At 32.0% G+C, this 20793-nt stretch overlaps 1 protein-coding gene across 1 annotated transcript in view; it reads left to right on the top strand.

Annotated features, from left to right (window-relative positions):
* LOC107469455 (protein SMAX1-LIKE 8-like) overlaps positions 1 to 3914 on the top strand; it is a 4220-nt gene extending 306 nt beyond the window's left edge. Inside the window, 3 exon segments of the mRNA XM_016088826.3 lie at positions 1 to 939; positions 1445 to 1682; positions 1983 to 3914. The exon segment at positions 1 to 939 is cut by the window's left edge and continues 101 nt beyond it. Of these exon segments, the coding sequence (XP_015944312.2) occupies positions 1 to 939; positions 1445 to 1682; positions 1983 to 3803 (2998 nt within the window). The 3' untranslated portion in view covers positions 3804 to 3914.
* The last annotated feature ends 16879 nt before the right edge of the window (positions 3915 to 20793 follow it).

The raw sequence follows: 20793 nt of genomic DNA, 5'->3' as shown, positions 1-20793 counted from the left end.
CCGCCTTCAGTTCAAGGCCCTCGACCTCTGCCTCTCCGTGTCCCTCGACCGCTCCCCTTCCTCCAACCCATCCACTGACCCGCCCGTCTCTAACTCCCTCATGGCAGCCATCAAGCGGTCTCAGGCCAACCAGCGCCGACACCCTGACACGTTCCATAACCAACTCTTGTTCCAAAGTAACCACTCTAACAACCTCCAACAAACTCAGCAACCGTTTTCTGTTTCGTCGGTTAAAGTTGAGCTGCAGCATTTGGTGATATCGATTCTTGATGACCCGGTTGTCAGTCGGGTTTTCGCAGAAGCGGGTTTCCGGAGCCCCGAAATTAAGCTCGCGATACTCAGGCCCTTGCCCCAGCTTTTTCGCTACTCGAGATCGCGTGGGCCGCCGGTTTTTCTATGTAACTTGCCGGAACAAGGCCGCCGGGGAGGGTTTTTCGGGTTCCCGTTTTCCGGCGGCGGAGACGGAGGGGAGGATGAGAGTTTCAGGAGGATTGGGGAGGTTCTGGTGAGAAGCAAGGGGAGGAACCCGGTGCTGCTTGGCGCGTGTGCTGGCGAGGCGATGCGGCAGTTCGTGGAGGCGGTGGAGAAGCGGAGGGAGGGGGTGCTGCCGGTGGAGCTGGTAGGGTTGAGGATTGTATCCGGGATTAGGGAAGCGGAGGAGGTGGCGGAGAAGGGCGTGGGGCCAGGAGTGGTGGTGAATTTGGGGGACTTGAAGGGTTTTGTGGCGGAGGAGGAGAATAGCGGCGGTGAAGAGGGTGTTCTTGGGGAACTGGGGCGGTTGTTGAAGGTTCATAGTGAGAGGGTATGGTTGATTGGTTTTGCTCGGAGCTATGAGTCTTACTTAAAGTTTGTTGGAAGGTTTCCTTTTGTCGAGAAAGATTGGGATTTGCAGCTTCTTCCAATTACTTCTCTTCAATCTTGCCAGAAACCAAGGTCCAGGTGATTTGTTTCCTCAATGAATATCCTCTTCTATTTATTCATGTAACTCTCAACTACTCCAAAGTAGTTGTTTACTGTCAGAACTTTTCAACAAAGGAGATTAAATATTATTTCTTTTATTCATCATGTGCATGCTTCAAGTAGTTTTGGTTGTTGTTTTTTATTTTATTTTATTTTATTTTTCTAATTTTTTTATTAAGAAATCTCATACATGAGTCTTTTGATATTTTGGATTAAATGTTTTTCTGTTCTTTAACTTAATGAAGCGGGTCTATGTAATTACTATACAAACATACCACCCTAATTTTTTTCTGATAAAAACTCTAAATTTAAGGATGAGCGGAACATTATTATAGAAGACTCATAGATTGTCATGATCAATTAAATGATAAATAGATAGATGTGAATTCATTTTCATTCATATGATAAGCTAATAAGTAATAACTTATTCTACAGATGGATTTTCATTTTTATTTGATCTCACCAATGTTTTGTTGTTTGACAGTTTAATGGATTCATTTGTACCATTTGGTGGATTTTTCTCTTCCCCTTCTGATTTGAAAAGTCCACTACCTGGCTGTACTCCCAATCTCAGGCACCGTCAAAACAGCGAAAGGTGTGAACAAGAAGTGCCTGCTCCAAAGGAAAGATTTTCTTCTTTAGCTGTTGAACCATGTCAATCTAACTATCAGCCATGGCTACAGATTGCAGAAATTAATGCAGCAAAAGGATTGAATGCTAAGGTGCGTACTGAGTACTGTATAACAGTCAGATAAATGTCAGTTAAAATGAGCAAAAAATTTGGTTATATAAAACGGATAAAAAATTTGGCGAAATAAAAGAGCATTTTGATTAAGTAATCTTCACTAACCTTAAAATGATGAATATTAACTATATACAAATTAAATTTTTGAAAAAGATTTTGGCTACTCAATCAAAAAAATATGCAATTGATTTTTTCTTACGAATTATTTGATTTTTATCAATGGATTTTTTTTTAATTTTGTTTGTGTAAAAATTATTTTCTTTTCCATTCAGTACAGACCAAAAAAGATGATTTTCTTTTATTGGATGGTGGTAAATCCTTGCGAACTCATAAGAACATGGATAATGTTTACTATCATCTGCGCCAGGGATTTTCCGAAGCAAATTCTTGTCCGAATGTTATGGGTTTTCTTTGTACTAAAGATAAAAAGAAAGATGCTGAAAATCGCGACAACAAAGTTACAGACAATTCTCCCGTTGAAGTCATCGATCTAAACTCGGAAGTTCCAGTCAATGTGCAAATTATGTCTACATCACAACCAACCAGTCCTTTTTCTTTGGCTTTCAAGGAAATGCAGGGGAAGCATACTTCGAAACTTGTGGAGATGTTCCAAAAAGCTGAAGATCTCGAGTTAGCTGACCTGAGATCATGCAACATCTCCAATTCAAGTGTGTGCGATGGTAGTGAAATGTCTCCAACTTCAGTTAATTCTGTAACCACAGATCTGGGTCTAGGAATATGTCCTTCTCCTACCAGCAATAAATTTAAGAAACCTACTGACGAATATTCAATGGATCCTCCAAAGCAAATCGGGAGTCAATTTTCTTCGAACTTCAATTTGGCTGATGGGAATATCTTGAAGCATCTGTCACAGTCTTCTTCCTGCTTAAGTTTCGACCATGTTAGACAAGTTGATGCGAGAAATCCCAAAAGCCTTTTTGAAGCTCTATCGAAGGAGGTAACCTGGCAAGATGAAGCATTACATGCTATCGTCAAAGCAATAGTTTGCAGTCCAATAAAAAGGATTAGACCATGTGGAGCAATTCAACGAGGCGACTTATGGATGAATTTTGTGGGACCTGATAGGCACGGCAAAAAGAAAGTAGCCGTTGCTTTAGCTGAGATTTTGTATGGAAGTCGGGACAGCTTTATTTGTATGGATCTAGGTTCCAAAGAAATGAAAGCATCCAACGCTGTGAAATTTAGGGGAAAGACTACTCTTGATTTTATTGTGGGGGAGTTTTGCAAGAAAACTTTGTCTGTGGTTTTTCTTGAAAACGTAGATAAGGCAGATGCAGTAACTCAAAGCAGTTTGTTGCAAGCCATCAAGACGGGAAAAATAACAGACTCGCACGGTCGAGAAATCGGATTAAACAATGCCACATTTGTGACTTCGTTTTTAAATTACAAAGATAGTTTGACGTTAACAGAAGAACCTTCCAACTATCCTGAGGAAAGGATACTAATGGCAAAAAGAGGAGCTATCAAGATCAAAGTTGAGCATGCCATTGGAGACATCATATCTAACAGTCTGAGAGATGCTATGCCAGATCTAGTTTTTGTAAATAAACGAAAATTGATCGGTGATAATGAATTTCACCACGACCGGCATTTAATCTCAGATATGCCTAAAAGGGCACATATAGCATCAAATTGGCTTTTGGATTTGAATCTTCCAGCTGAAGAGAGTGAATCACAACAAATGGACAGTGAAAATTCCAAACATGTCTCAACTGGGAACCAAAACATTTGGTTGCAAGATTTGTGTGATCAAGCTTACCAAACGGTTGTTTTCAAACCTTTCAATTTTGATGCGCTGGAAGATAGAGTGTTAGAAGTGATTAGAAGTAACTTCAACAAGATTCTTGGATCAGAATGTGTCTTACAAATTCAGTCAGAAGTCATTGACCAGTTGCTCGCAGCAGCATATGTCTTGGACCAGGATACAGTGGTGAAGTGGGTGGAGCAAGTTCTGAGCGAAGGATTCATCGAAGTACAGAGAAGGTGCAACCCCACAGCTAGTTCAATTGTGAAACTTGCTTCATATCAAGATCAAGCTTTAAGTGTATACCTTCCACCAAGAATACTTTTGGATTGAAACTATTACTAGAAAATGTTGGCGTTTCTATATTTGGCTGTATAATTTAGCAGTAATACATAGTGAAAACTACTTTTAGCCTTTACTGCTTCCTATTATTTTTTATGGATTTATATTTGTGTAAGTGGTAGTGGTTGTAGCTTATAATATGTATTCTGGAACTGGTACTCCGTGTGGTTATTATTATTGTGTTTGCATGTTAAAACTTAGTATCTTTGCTTTAGTGAAAGTTAAAAAGCAGTGGTTAGTTGGTAATTGAGTAATATATATACTGAATTACTGACGAATAAATTTAGATAAAAAATTAAGAGGGTTTTCTATGTTTTGTGATTTGATAAAGAAATTTTACAGTTGAAATTAAGTCATTATATTTATAATTTAATTTTGATGTACTATCAGTGTAAAATCGTTTTTATACTTTGCCATTGCTCAGCACGAGCTTTTTGGCAAAAACTGCGTCGTTTTTAGCTCCGTCCAGGGTCATAGGAGGAGGTGGAGGAGGTGGAGGTGGTGGTGGCGGTGGGGTTGTTGAAAAAGTTTGGTGGAGAGAGTGTTTTGCTGTGTGATGGACGGAAAGTACGGTAACAAAAAAACAGAGAAAACAGAGAAGAGATTTGATTTAATTTGATTTAGCTTTTAATTATTGGCATGTTAATTTGGTTGTGCGGTATGAAAGTTCAGCTTTCTTACTTTACAAGCAGAAAATTTATTTTACAGTGATAGGGTTTAGGACTTTATAAATGATTTTTTTAAAAAAATATTTAAATGATTTTTTTAAAATTTTTTTTAAGTAAAAATAAGGATAAAATACGAATTTTTTATTTAAATAAATAAAATAAATGTATTAATTATTGAAATGAATAATTATAAAAGTTATTATAAAAATTCGTTTTCCAACCTTATCTCGTTAGTTGGAATTGAGTCCTTATATTTATAATTTAATTTTAATGCACTATCAGTATAAAATCGTTTTTATATGTGTATCCAATCACATAAAGTTGGATTAACAAAAGTAATTATTTTTTATATTGACTCCGTGAATAATCATTTAAAAGAATGATTGTAATTACACGATTTTATAAAATATTTTATACTGTTAATACATCAAAATTAAAATTTTATATTTATCCCACCTATTTTTATTTTTACCTTTTTTTTCTTCCACCTTTTGATATTGTAACAGGAAACTTTGCTTTGCTTTTTTTATGAAGAGATTTTATTTTTTTAATTTAAATAATATTAAAAAATTAATCAAAATTAAAATCTTATATTTATCTCATTCTATTTAAAAGAAATTTTGATTTAATAAAATTGTAGGTAATATGTGTATGAGTTGCTTGTTTTATTTTATGTGTAGGCAAAATTTTATGTGTCTTGGTTGTTGAGTCTTTGTGGTATAATTGTTGTGCTTTGACAAAATCATGTGATTTTGGTCTATTCTTAATAACAATGCCAAAAGACATTGACTGCGAATCAAAAAATATTTTTTTTTCTTGTTTTGGGTATGAACGATCTAAAAACAAATTATTCACCTAATTTCACGTAGCCAATGAAATCAGGAAAGAAAAAGTTATAGATAAAATACGTATTTTGTTCTTAATATTTATATTTTTTAAATATTATTAATTTTAAGAATAAAATTAAATAAATTAAATATTAAGAATAATTCAAAACAAATTACAAATATCAGAAACAAAAAGTATATTTTACTCAAAAATTACTAATAGAATTAGAAAGAAAATGTGATATGAATAAAATAGATACAATGCACATTTTCTGTTATTTTTAGTAACATATTGATATTTTTATTTTTAAGTTAATCCATTAATTTTAAATATTTTTTGTTGTCTCTATTAACTTTAAATATAAATATCAATAAAAATACTTTAATTTTAATTTAAATAAGGTATAAAAAAATAAAACTCATAATAAAATGTTGGATTTTATGTTTTAGTTCAGATTTTAAAAATTTTATTTTTTATAAATTTATAAATTTAAAATAGAATGCTTAACTTTTTTTAAAATTAATTGAAAACCATCTTTTAATTCATTCACATCTAAGTAGCCATTATCAGCCATTATCAAAATTGTTTTAGAAAGAAAAAATTAATAAAAAATATAGCCTTAGTTATAATGAGATTCTAACTCATCACTTTGTGAGATTTTGAGAAGAAGTGCTCTTTAAAAAGCAAGTACGATGAAAATTGTATGTTGTATTTGAAGAAAATTATTGTTTATCATTGGCCTTTATGATAAAATTAATTAAGGATCTGAGAGGCTCAAAGGCAGTGGTTTACCATGTCGCAGAAAGAAGAAATAGAAATATTTTAGAAACTAAAAATAAAAAAATTGAAATTTTTTTGAAATAATTAAGAGCTCAAATTTAAATTTTTAGATTTTGAAGTAACAAACAATCTATCAAAATGTTTGTTATATACTTACTTTTACAAATTAAATGATTTGATTGATATAATACTTTAATTATTTTTCAAATAGTATCTTGTATAGTCACCAAAAAATCATATCTTATATAAATTTAATTGGTCTTTTTAATTTACATCACTTTGTTATCAGTATTTGTTACTTCTAACTCTAAAAAAATATTATGCTTTAGTTTCTATGCCAATTTACTCCCGACACAATACTTATAGTTAAAAAGAGAAAATTCTGATTAATAATACAATAATTCCAATGATCAATTTGTTGAATGAACTAAGACCTATAATAATTTTTAGAAGAAAAAAATTGTAAAATATTTATTAAGAATTAATATTCAAAATGGCTTCTGAAATTTGACTTCAACTCAATTTAGTCATCGAATTTTCAATTGATCGAATTTGTTCCCTAAAATTTTAAGTTGTGACTCAATTTGACATTTTCATCCATTTTTGTCACTAAAGAGCTGACATGGTAATTTTAATTAACACCTAACACTACATAAAAGACATTGTGTAGTTGTTGGTGCCCAAAATATATTAAAACGATGTCTGTGTGACATAAGAAGGGAGTTAAATGAAACCTAAAATGTAAAACACTTCATTTTCAGGGGCGAAGCTAGATGAAATATTAGAGAGGGGCTAAAAATATTTTTATAATAAGATAAGACTAAAATAAAAATTTTAGGAGTGGCTAAACTAAAATTTGTATATAATTTATATGAAACCTCAACATGAGGCTCCACCGCTGTTCATTACTGAAACTTCAATTGACCATTTTTCTTCTTTCTCCTTTCGTATACCTTGCGGCAACTAAGAACCAATGTTGTCGCCATAGGTGAAATTTGAAGCTTTTTGCACTTGATTCATCGGCCTATAATGAAAACAAAGAACTTGGAAATCATCATTTGTTCAAAAACAGATTAGCAAAAAATTCGTAACTCTCAACATGCAATACTCTATTTTGTTGGAATATATTGATTGAGGTTTGTTGTTTTTTAATTTTTTGCTCTATTTGATCAATGAAATTTTTTGGAGATTTAGGTTGATTATGGTTGTTAGTAACTGGTAGAGTTCTTGTATGCTATAGTTTAATTTTTTATGTATATAACTGTGATCAACTGAATCTGATGCATTGGGCAAATAGATATGAGGATTGTTGCAGGCGTTTTTTTTTTTGTTTTCATGTTTAAGAGAAGCTGGAATTAATGGATGACTTAACTATTCTTGTTTTTGAATGGAGGTTCATGATTTTTGATTTAAAATAGAATGAAATAAGTATTAATGTTACCATTTTCTACAACTACACAATTGTGGAATCTTTCCACTTCTGCTGTGATGTACGTTCCTCACCCGGCTGTCATGCAAACGCGATCTACTTGAATTTTGGGAAGCTTCGTTGCCGCTCCTCAGCATCCTCCCCAACTCACCAAAAACGGCTTCAATTTGGGAGATTTGGGGGCACCGTCTAGGCTTTTATGTTCAAATCTCAAGGGGCTAAATTGGTGCTTATAATATTTTTGCCACATTATATAACTGTTGATAGTGTCAAGTGTCAATTAAAATTGTTACGTCAACTTTTTGGTGACATAAATAAACAGAAGGACTAAATTGAGTCACAACTCAAAATTTTAGGGTACAAATTAGGTCAATTGAAATTTTGGAGGTTAAATTGAGTCGCGAGTCAAATTTCAGGGACCATTTTAAAAGGATGTTATCTGTGCATTCTTCCTTACACTCTTATCGATCTAGCCAACATATGCCTACCCTAAGGGAGATTATTCGATACTTAGATACAGATATAGCTCAGTAACACCAAAATCACTATTGCCGCTTAAACACGACTATGCTTCACTCTATCGCTAGTGAAAGAAGATAGCAATTTCTGGTCATTTTTTGTCTAACTCGAATTTACTTAGTTAGTCAGAACTTGCTTCCTAGCTCAACTAAGTGCTCGATTGAGTTCTTACGTTACCTACTCTACAGTAACATTTATTGATTCCAGCCGACCAAACTCAACTAAAAGGAATGAAATGCAGCAAAAGAAAAAAAAATCTATGGATCGATCCCATCGTCTCCACTTTACGTCTTTGACATCCAGGTGTCGCTGACTGACCATAGAATCCTATTCGAAAAATGAAACAAATTAGCTATTCACTCTCAGTTAAAAATTAAGAGCCGACCTACATTAACATTTTGAACATTAAAAGTCCCAACGATTGTTTCATAAATACTAATGAATCAAAGAATATTTTTAATGAATTTTAAAAAATCATTAATCATTTTATTATAAATTTAAACTAAAAGACAAAATTTAAGTTTTTATTTTTATTATTTTTATTTTTTATATATTTTTTAAATTCAAATTAAAGATATTTTTTACTAATATTTATGTTTTAAAATTAATTGATTAATTAAAAAATAAGAACGTCAATAAGCAGTTGAAAAAAATAAAATATGTACAATATAACTAATTTGTTCATATCACTTCTTTTGATGGATCTAATTAAGTGTACTGATACCAAGTATTTTAACGCGACATATATATAACGTGGTAATATATAAAATTAGACATCAAATCAATAGAAAGTATATTAGATATAAAATATATATTAAAAATAAAATAATATATGTCTCTAGATATAATGCATAGTGGTTAAATTGAAAATACTATATAAAAATAAAAAATAATAAAATATAAAAATAAATCAAACACAATCTAAAATATTAAAGTTTTATTGATATTAAATTAAAATAATAAACTCGTAATTTATATCTTAATTCGTAAGATTGTTGTAGTATCGAAATTTACAAAATCGTAAAACGAAATGTATATGTGACTCGTAAATTAAGAAAATATAACCATATGAAGGTTTAAATTCAAATTTTTATATATCTATCAATTATCAGTTTTTTTATTTTAATTATTTGTGCAGTATATTAATATACATCAATAATTAGTACAATACAATCATTTTGTTCTAAAAAAGATAACTTTATTAGATGTGAATAAAATTATAAATGTTTATAGATAGAACTATTGACAGAAACAAAAAAGGGGTATCTCACACTCAAGACAAATGAATAGAGTAGCAACGGAAATAAACTAAAAAAGAAGAGAAAATTGCAAAAAGAATAGAGAAAAATAAAAACTACTATTCAAAATATAACAAAACAAATTTAACGCTAATTTTAATATTTTTTTAAAATTTCAAAATTCAAACACTAGAATTTTCCTATTCCTATTCCTATATTTTTCTTCTATCTGTGTGATTCAAATATTTTATTCTCTTCTTTTTAACAATAAATTAATAATACCTTTATTCCACTAATCTAATTTATCTATATACCAAATCAACTAATAGATCGGAATAAAAAAGAAAAAAAAAAGAGAGCAAAATAGAGCACCAATGTTAAAAGGGTTGAGGAGAAGAAATGAGAGAAGTAGAAGAGCAAGGATAATAATCAATGTTAAAAGAAAAAAAAGAGAGGAAAGACCGAGTGATGGAGGTGATGGCGATGGAAGAAGAAAGAAGAGAGATTAAGCCAAGAACTAAAGGCAACACAGCGACTTTAACAACAGAGACTATGGAGACGGTGAAAATAAAACAAGACAGATTCTGAGCAAACGCGATTTCAGCGATTTTGAGTGTTTTTTCGGTGATTCTGCATGAACGCCACTCCTCTTACTCGAAGAATATAAACGAGATGAATTGAGGGAGTAAAATTGCAAACTCGTGCGATTTAACGAGTTGGCTTGCGATTCTAACTACCTATATATAATAATTATTTTTCATAAAAGAAATTATTTTGATATTCGTAACATAATGTACTAAAATTTTTTATTTGCAATAATTAGACATTAAAAGATGATATATAATAAATAAAGTACTATTTTAGTTCCTAACGTTTAGGTTATTAAATTCTAGTTTCGTCCTTAATGTTTGAAACATTTTATTTTTATCTCAAACATTTTATTTTGTTTTATTTTAGTCTTCTCGACAAAATTACGATTTTTTTTCTAAAAACTTGTTAACATTATGATTTTCTTCTAGATAGCAACAAAAATTATTATTGTAGTGATCATAGTGATTGTTGTAGTGATTTGAGAATGAAAGTAATAGAATAATATGGGAAAAAAAAGATAACAATAGAAGAAAAAGAGATATTTTTTGGTAAAAAAAATTAATTTTGACAAGAGAATCAAAATAGGACGAAATAAAATGTTTGGAACAAAAATAAGATGTTTTAAACGTTAGGACGAAATTAAAATTTAGTCTAACATTAAGGATTAAAATAATATTTTACTCTATATTTACAATAATGCTACGCGTAACAAGTTTTTTGTAACTTAGTCCAATCAAGTTCACACAAGTTCAATAAAAAAAAGTGTGCGGATGCGTTACCGCTTCTCTTTCTTTGCACTTTTCAGCATACAAATTTTGTTAGATAGCACAAAAACTTATTGACATAAATTTTTTTTGGTTCGGTGAGTAAATGTTCTAAACATGTGGTCCTTCAAAAGTTTTTGTGCTGTGCATAAAAAATTTCTATGATGTGCATAAAAATTTTGTGTTGTATACCATAATTTATGTGCTATAGGATATATTGTTCGTTGGGTATCAATGTTTTGGACATGTAGTTCTTTAAAAAATTATGTATTGTGCACCAAAATTTCTGTGCTATGCACCAATTATCTGATGTATACTAAAATTCCTATGTTATGCGTATTTTGTTAGTTAGGTGTCAATCTTCTTGGCATGTGGTCTTTTAAAAATTTAGAATAAATTACCATTTGTACCCATGAAAGATATAAATACTGACAAATGTACTCATATAAGAATAAAATGACAATTGTAACCACGGAAAAAGGCTTCCGTGTGCCAAGAATACCCTGATGGACCAATTGCGTAACCAACATCCAGGTACTCTTGGCACACGGAGGCCATCTTCTGTGGTTACAATTGTCGTTTTATTCTTATATGAGTACATTTGTTAGCGTTTATATCTTTCATGGGTACAAATGGTAATTTATTCAAAAATTTATATATTGTGCATCAAAATTTTCAGTGCTGTGAATTAAAATTTCTGTGCTCTAATTTGTTGAACATATATTGGAGGAGAAGAAAAAGATGAAGAAGATGACGACAACGCTGACAACGATGATGATGAAAGAGGATGAAAAGAAAAAAGAAGGAGGAGAAGAAATCAAACAAGAGAAGAAGAAGATGACGACATTGAAGAAAAAGAAGAAGACGACGTTGAAGAAGAACCAGAGATGAAGACGACGGCGGCAACAATGATGATGACGTTGTTGAAGAAGAAGAAGATGTTGATGATGATGACAACAATAATGATAATGAAGAAGAAGAAGAAGAAGAAGAAGAAGAAGAAGAAGAAGAAGAAGAAGAAGAAGAAGAAGAAGAAGAAGAAGAAGCACCAGCAGCAGCAGCGACAATGCGTATATACCTACATTTAAAGAAGCGCGCTTTGACTTGGTTGTGTACTTGGTTTAAAAAAGTTTGGACACTTAGCTTTGTTGATAAAAATTATATTGTCCATATATACTAATTAAATTAGGGTTAATTGACAAATTAGTCCTTGAAATATTGGTCGATCATCATTTTCGTTCCCAAATGATTTCTTTAATCAAATTAGTTCCTGAAAAATTTAAAATTAGTTACGTTTGTCCTTTGGTCAATAGGTTAACAGTTTCTGTTAACAGATTTTTCAATTCTGTTAACACCTCTTTTTGATGATACACATTCTCAAACGGACAACAACAATCTAGAATCAATTTTGTGAATCCTACAATAGCACAAACAAACCACAACTTATGAGGAATAATAGAATCATATGTGATATGTGCTCATTCAAAGATGGTATCATTCATGAGAAATTATGCAGACAAAATATGCGTTATGTGTAGAAAAAAAGAGGAGTTATGATAGGCACCGTTTGGTTAATGACTGTGTATGCCAAAGACAGAGACACGGTAGGACGTGTTCTTTATTTGGTACGTGAGACACAAACTAAGAGAGACATGGTGACACATAGATACCCACAAAAACATGTATTTTGAGTCTTTCCAATTAGCTGAGACACTCATTTTTAAGTTGAGATATGGAATATTTTTACCATTTTAGCCCTTCAACCTATTTTTTTCTTCAACCATTCTTCATCTCCTCTCTCAGCCTCCATACTCTCTCTGCCCATTGTTGTTGCCCGATTTGTGCTTCAATGGCGTCGCTTCCATCCTCTCTCTGGCAGTGTTGTTTGTCTTTTGTCTTCTTCTTACAGGTAGCATCACAGCAAAGAAGAAAGTCTTTCTGCCTCACCCTTCGATCAACATCAACAACTGCTGTCGGTCCTGTCCTTCTTCCACCTTTACTCATTTTCATCTTCTTTACATTCTTCTCTACCTCTTTCTTTTTTTTTTCATTTTTTCTATTGCCTTGTTCTACCTCAGATTCAATTTGTATTTATTTTAATTTTTTTAATAAAAATTTGAATGTCTTTATTATTCAATTAGAATGTTATTGAAGCACTTTTGTTTATTTTATAAATATTAAATTTTGGATTAAATTTTATTTGTGGTGTTCTTTGTTGTGGATGAGATGATAACTTATTCTGTATTTGGATTGATAGAGATTTGTGTTTGCTATGTTAACTTTTAGCAATTTTGGGTAAATTTTTTATGTTTATGGAGTTGATTTTCTTTTGGATAAAGAATTACCAAAAATAAAAAAAATTTGTGTTGGTTTTGAAGATGGTGATGCCATGGTAAATTGTGATAATTTTGAAGGAATATGAAAAGGTATAACTAGTGATGGTGATACAGAAATGAATTGGGTAAAATTGACTTTTTTAGTAAAATTGTGAGTTGTGTGTTCTGTCTATGTCTTAATTATCAAACAGAATACAAAATTAATGTCTTCTTGTGTCTATGTACTCTTGTGTCTATGTCTTCATAATTTTAAGACATGAATCAAACACAGCCATACAGAACGTAATCCAAAGTAAGATGGGGAATCAAAGAAAGGGACTTCTCTACTTTAATTTGATTTTCTTATGCAACAGCTAAGGGAATCACTCTACCCTCTCCTGTTCAAATCCAAGTTTCTCAAAGAAATTCAAAGAAATTTTTATTTATAAAAAATTAAAAGAAAAATGGCTACCAGGTTTTAGCGAATTTTTATACCTCTTAAGTTTAAAACTCTAACTCACAAGTTCACTAAAATAAAAATGGGTCAAATCATTATTGGGGATAAAACAAAAAAAATTAAATTAAATTATATTAAATAAACATAAAATAAGTCTTAAAATAAATACTAAGAAAGTAATGCCTATTTGATTCAACTTGATTAACGAGAGTTTTTAATGCAACTTGTAAATAGTAAGACGTTTGGCTTTCCATAATCATTAACCATTATCTTGCCCAATTTTTGATGCATCTCTTGAACAAATGATTTAGCCATGTTTGCAAAACCTTTTTCTTCTCTTAGTTGTTGCTCTTATAATGAGATCAATTAACATATGACAGTTCTCAATTTGTCCCACAGAGCTCGTATCATTTCCTCCCTCCTGAAAAAGATTCGTTCTCAAATCTGTATCCAAATCAAAAGGAAATATGTCAAAAACATTAAAAGTAGCTGACATATTATACTCACTTGTAATGCCAATCTTGTAAGCAATGTTATTGATCTTTTCGAGCACCTGAAATAGACCATCACTCCTAGGGTCTAACTTGAATTTTCTTTGAATAGGAAACCTCTTCTTTTTCAAACCCATACCCAGTCACCAAGTTCAAAGACAAGTTGTCTTCGACCTTTATTCACCCTTTGAGCTGTCAACCTATTTTTCTTTTCAATTAACTCACATGCTTTTAAGTGCATTGCTTTAACCTTTTCAGCTTTACCTTTGGTATCCAAGCTAACAAGATCATGCAAAAGCAAAGGTAATAAGTCCAAAATAGTTAAAGAGTTAAAACCACAAACAAGTTCAAAAAGAGAAAAGCCTGTAGAAGAATGAATTGTTCTATTATAAGAAAACTCAGTAAAAGATAAACAATCTTCCCAAATTTTCAGATTCTTACCAACAACAGCACGTAATAAGGTCCCTAATATTCTATTTACTACTTCAGTTTGATCATCAGTCTGAGGATGACAGATAGTAGAGTATAATAATTTTGTGCCTAATTTATCTTATAACATTTTTCAAAAATGACTCAAAAATTTTACGTCACGATCAGAAATAATAGTTTGAGGAACAGCATGCAAGCGCACAACCTCTCTAAAGAAAGATCAACAATGTTTATTGCATCATCAGTTTTATGGCATGCAATGAAATGAGCCATTTTACTAAATCTGTCTACCACAACAAAAATGCTATCTCTACCCTTCTTAGTTCGAGACAAACCAAGAATAAAATCTAGAGAAATATCAACCTATGGATGCATAGGAACAGGTAACAGAGTATACAAATTATGTAGTAAAAATGTAGATTTAGTATGTTTACATGCAATACACTTAGCACAACATTTTTCAACATCCCTAAGCATGTGTGACCAGTAAAAATGTTCAAATAACACATCCAATATCTTATGCATACCAAAATGACCCATTAAACCCCCATTATGTGATTTCCGAATAAGTAAGTCCCTAATAGAACAAGCAAGCACACAAATTCTATTACCACGAAATAGAAAACCTTCATGACTATAAAATTTGTTATACACCATGTTCACAAGAGGCATAAATAATAGAAAAGTGAAAATCAGTAGCATACAACTCCTTTAAATACTCAAATCCTAACAACTTACAAGTAAGTGTAGTAATCAAATCATACCTCCTAGATAAAGCATCAGCAAACACATTCTCTTTACCTTATTTAAAGACAATCACATATAGAAATGTCTCAATGAATTTCACTCATTTAGCATGTCTTTTATGAAGCTTGCCTTGTCCCTTTAGGTGCTTCAAAGATTGATGATCCGTGTGAATCATAAACTCCTTAGGTAAAAGGTAGTGTTGCCCAACCTCCAAAGCTCGAACCAAGGCATATAATTCTATCTTAAATTGAATATTTGCACTGAGCTGAATTCAACTTTTCACCGAAGAAGGCAATGACTCACTTTTTCTGCATTAAAATAGCACCTATACCAATCCTAGAAGCATCACGTTCGATCTCAAAGGTTTTATCAAAGTTAGATAACATAAGAATAGGGGCAGATCACAAACAATCTTTTAGGGTATGAAATGAAATTTTTTGTTCCTTTTTCATTTAAACCCAACATCTTTTTTGATAACCTCTGTGAAAGGCGTAGCAATGGTAGAAATTTTTTTACAAATTTCCTGTAAAACCCAGCTAAACCATGAAAACTTTTTACCTCAGAAGCATTCTTGGGCGTTGGCCATTTAAGAATAGCCTTCACCTTTTCCTCATCAACCTCAATTCCACTCACACTCACAATAAAACTAAGAAATACAACTCTATCAATAAAAATGTGCATTTTTTAAGATTGGCATACAATGTTTCTTTTTGAAACACTTCCAAAACAGCTGAAACATGTGATAAGTGGTCTTCCAAACAAGTGCTATAAATGAGAATATCATCAAAATAAAAAACAAATTTACCCAAAAATTCTCACAAAACATGATTTATTAGACGCATAAAAGTACTGGGTGTATTAGTTAACCCAAAAAGCCTTACTAACCACTCATATAACCCATGTTTGGTTTTAATGTAGTCTTTCATTCATCTACAAATTTCATTTTAATTTGATGATACCCGCTTTTCAAATCAATTTTAGTGAATATGCATGGACCATGTAATTCATCAAGCATGTCATCTAACCTAAGGATAGGATAACAATACTTTACCATAATCTTATTTACCGCACGACAATTCACGTACATCTGCCAACTACCATCCTTCTTTGGAACCAACAAAACTGGTACAACACATGGATTCATGCTCTCCCTAATGTGACCTTTGGCTAGTAAGTCCTCCACTTGCCTTTGAAGTTCCTTTGTCTTTTTAGAGTTACTCCTATAGGCTAGTCTATTCGAAATGCTAGCACCAAAAATAAAATCAATTTGGTGTTCAATCCCTCGTAACGGAGGTAGGCCACTGGGCACATCAGTAGGAAAGACATTTGCGAATTCCTGCAACAAAGAGACAAAAATATTTGGCAAATTTGGATTAAGTTTAGTGTCAGATAACAAAGTATTCCTAAACCGAACCATAATCACAGCTCTCTTGCCTATTAAAACACTCTTTAATCTCTATCTTTTGCAAATAAACACAATTTTCTCTCAACTCTCTCATTTTTCTCTGTATTCACACTATTCTCAAGATATGTACTCTTTTCTTTCTTTTCACTCACCTTTGGGCCTTTTGCTATATTTTTTTCTCTCATAGCCTCTTTTTTCTTAGATTTTTCTTTGGCCTCACATCCCATTTTCTCCTTGGTATCCTGTTGAAGCTTTAACTGGTCAAGATAAACCTTCTTAGGTGATAATGGAGCAAGAGTAATCTTACGACCATTAAAATCAAAGGAGAACTGATTCGTGTAGCCATAATGGAATACTTGACGGTTGAACTGCCAAGGTCTTTCCAATAAAAAATGACAAGCTTGCATTGGCACCACATCACACGATGCCTCATCAACATATTTTTCAATAGAGAATGCGATTGTTACCTGGTTATCAATCTTGATCTCACCACTGCAACATATGTAATTTAGGATATCAAACACATGTCAAACTCAAATTTTCCACCATAATGTACTAGCCACAGTAGTCCAACTCCCACCATCAATAATCAGACACTACAACTTTCCACCCACCAAGCATCTAGTGTGAAAAAGGCTTTGGCATTGCTCTAGGCTATCTTCTTTCACATGCAAATTCAAAGCACATCTAACAACAAGAGATTCACTATGGACTGCATACTTAACATCACTATCAAAATGATCCTCCAAAGGTGGCATACTATTATGATTAGAATCATCACCATGATCAAAATCAAACACAAATATCATCCCCTCTAATAATCATCATCCTCCTATTTCGATAATCACTAGCATAATGACCCATACCATGATACTTGAAACATTTAATATCTCTATGCCAAGAAGCAGTAGAAGAATAGTTAGAATTACCTTTCTTCTTTGTAGCATCAAACAACTCATTGGATTCAGCACCCTTAGTCTTTGTTGTGTCAGCACTATGAGACTCCCACTTTGAATTAGCATGAGACAATCCCCTTGGTGTTCTTCCTTGTTGTTGCCTATCCACCTTCATTTCCATACTAACTAAATCCTCTATCTCCATATAATGATGTAACTCCACCACATTAGCAATTGCTCTATTCGAACCACCTACAAATCATGCCATAGTAACCTCAGTATCCTCTTCTATGTTGGTAGTGATCATAAGCATCTCCATTTTCTTATGGTAGTCTTTAACGGACTTGGAGCCTTGAGTCAACCAATGTAACTTCTGATGCAATTTTCTATAGTAGTATGAAGGCATAATCTCTTCTTCAGGAGGTGCTTCATAAGATCCCAAGTCTCTATAGAATGATTGTCATTCCAATGGCTTGTCTTCACTAGTTCATCCCACCAAAGCAAGGCATAGTCAGAGAACGCAACTACTGCCAAATGAACCTTCTATGCCTCAGAGTAATTATGACAAGCAAAAATTCTTTCTACCTTACATTCCCACTCCAAATAAACTTCATGATTGTTTCTCCCTTTGAATGGTGGTATTTGCATCTTGATGCCATTGATATTGCTATATTGAATTCTGTGTCGAGGTGTTGTATCCTCACCAGAGTCATCCTTAGAAGGTATATGATTCTGACGCCGATTCTGAAAAATTTTTTGTTTAGTATTCTTGGACAATATCTGTGTCTCCTCCTGCCTCTATTCTTTCAATTCAATCAAATGATTAGTTAATTGTTGAATGACCCTTTCCATCATTCCCATGTCAATTAGAGTTTCTTCTGAGTGAGCTGCCATAACAAAAAACTTATAAAAATTGTTATATAAAGGACCTCGCAATCACTCTTTCACGTGTTTCAGTTAAGGATGGACACTCGTGTTTATTCTCAAAATTGGCTTTCACCCTCTATTGAACAAACAACTCTTGCTTTTTACCACTCTTGAAATTTCTATGATTGTTGCACTTTAGAAACCAAATAAAAAGAGAAGAACTTGATCACTAAGAAGAGAATTAAGTTACAAGATTAATTGGAATAATAAAAAAATTAGCAAAGTACGACACAATAAAGATAAGGATCAAACTAACATAAACACAGTAAAAAAAGGGGAGGAACAATATTAAAATTATATGAATATAAATATCTTTTTTTTTGCTTGGACTTTTTTTTTCTTTTTTTTTCTTTTTTTTTGGGAACAATTTTTTTTGTGGGGACTAGTTTTTCTTTTTTTTTTTGGTGTAGGTGAATGCACTTTGACTTTGTATTAGAATGTAAAGGCTACAAAGGAAAGTAGAATTAAAACAATGACAAAACCAATTTGTGCATACGTAATTGAAAGTCTAAGGTATGGTCTAAATTAAAATTCCAAATATTTGTGGTATTACAATAAGAAGTAAGAGACAAGACTGAAAACTGAATTGAAACATGAAAACAAGGACATACTATAAACACAAAATGAATACGATCATGAGTTTTTTTTATTATTAGAACACAAACCACATACACAAGATTATGATGAGAACACAAGAAAAATAAATATAGGCTAATAAGAATTAGTCTAATACCTAAAATTTAATACCAAATGATATGAAATGTAATCTAGAGTAAGATGGAAAATAAAAAAGGGACTCTTCTACCTTAATTTAATTTTTTGATCCAACAGTTAAGAAAATCACTCTACCTCTCCTGTTCACACCCAAGTTTCTCAAAGGAACTCAACGAAATTTTTATTCATAAAAAAAGAGGCTACCCAGTTTTAGAGAATTTTTATACCTCTTAAGTTTAAAACCCTAACTCATAATATGTTCACTAAAATAAAAATGGGTCAAATTATAACTCAGCCTAAAACAAACAAAATAAAATAAAATAAAATAAAATAAACATAAAATATGTTTTAAAATAAATACTAAGAAAGTGATGCCTATTTGATTCAACTTGACTAATGAGAGTCTTCAATGTAACTTGTAAATAGTAAGACGTTCGGCTTTCTATAATCGTTAATCATTGTCTTGCCCAATTCTTGATGTATCTCCTGAACAAATTATTTAGCCATGTTTGTAAAATCTTCTTTTATTCTCTTAGTTGTTACTCTTGTAATTGGACCAATTGACATATGACAGTTCTCAGTTTAGTCCACAAAGCTCTCGTATCAAGTTATGTACTAAATTATATTGGAATTGATATTGTTGTAGGAGTTATCCCTAAATCACGTAAACAAATTGGAAAAAAAATTGAAGAGAAAAGGTGTTAAAACTTAAAAGTAAGATTAAACCCAATTGAAGGTGAAGGTATGACTCTAAACTCAGATGATGTTTAGATATCCCATTACTTAGAAAATCTTAAGAGCGAAACTCAATTACCCACATTATTATCTGAGAGAGAAAAAGTGGGAACTTGAGAAGTGAAATTTTATTTTACCTCGTGAGAGTTAATGCACAAATAGATACTGAGCTCGATGAAGAATTCATATATCTGTCTAAAAATCTTTTTTAAAAGACACGGAGATACAATTTTTAAACCCAGAATTCAAATAATGCAATAAAAATTTAAAAAATATAATGTAGCAATGATTACCTCTAACGTCGGTGTGGTGGCTGGTGCCACCTCACACTGGTGTGATGGTGGCTTGTCGAGTAAGAATTGTGCTCTCGGATTTTCCACTTGTTGTCGTCAATGAAACTTTCATCTTCTTCTTTATTTCAGATTAGAGATTCGTCTTCATGCTCTTGGAGGAGAGAGACTTTGGGGTAAAAGAAGATGAAATAAATACAAAATGGGGTCGTTCTGTGTCAATCCAACCTTGTGAACCAATACGATGTCGTTTTAGCAGTAGTAATTTGTCATTTAACATTCAACGTGGCCAATCATTAGTGAAAACTGTTAGCCTATTGATCGAAGGACAAACATGACTAATTTTAAATCTTAGAGGAACTAATTGATTAAAAAAGTCATTCCGGAATGAAATTGACAATCGACCAATTTTTTGGGAACCAATTTAACCATTAACCCAATTAAATTACTTTTTATTCATAACAATGACTTTTTGGTGTCCAAATTATTTTCAATAAAGTTATTCTAAGAAAAATATGCAATTCCCCAATTTAAGTTCAAGTCATCATTTGTACTTTTGTTTCTATTTATAATCATTTGTTTTATTATCATTTGTATAGTTTATGATTCAGCACATTTAGCAATTTTTTTCATTGACAAAGAAAGAACTTTGATGCATGTAACACCGATACCCATAAGAAAAGTACATTGTACTTTGAGATATTAGATTTTGAACCATAATTTATATTTTGTTTTATTCTCTTTTGTTTGCAAAACAT

The sequence above is a fragment of the Arachis duranensis genome, chromosome 10, assembly GCF_000817695.3.
Source record: "Arachis duranensis cultivar V14167 chromosome 10, aradu.V14167.gnm2.J7QH, whole genome shotgun sequence".
Lineage (NCBI taxonomy): Eukaryota > Viridiplantae > Streptophyta > Magnoliopsida > Fabales > Fabaceae > Arachis > Arachis duranensis.
The sequence above is the reverse complement of the archived record's forward strand: the minus strand, read 5'-3'. Positions and strand labels throughout refer to the sequence as shown.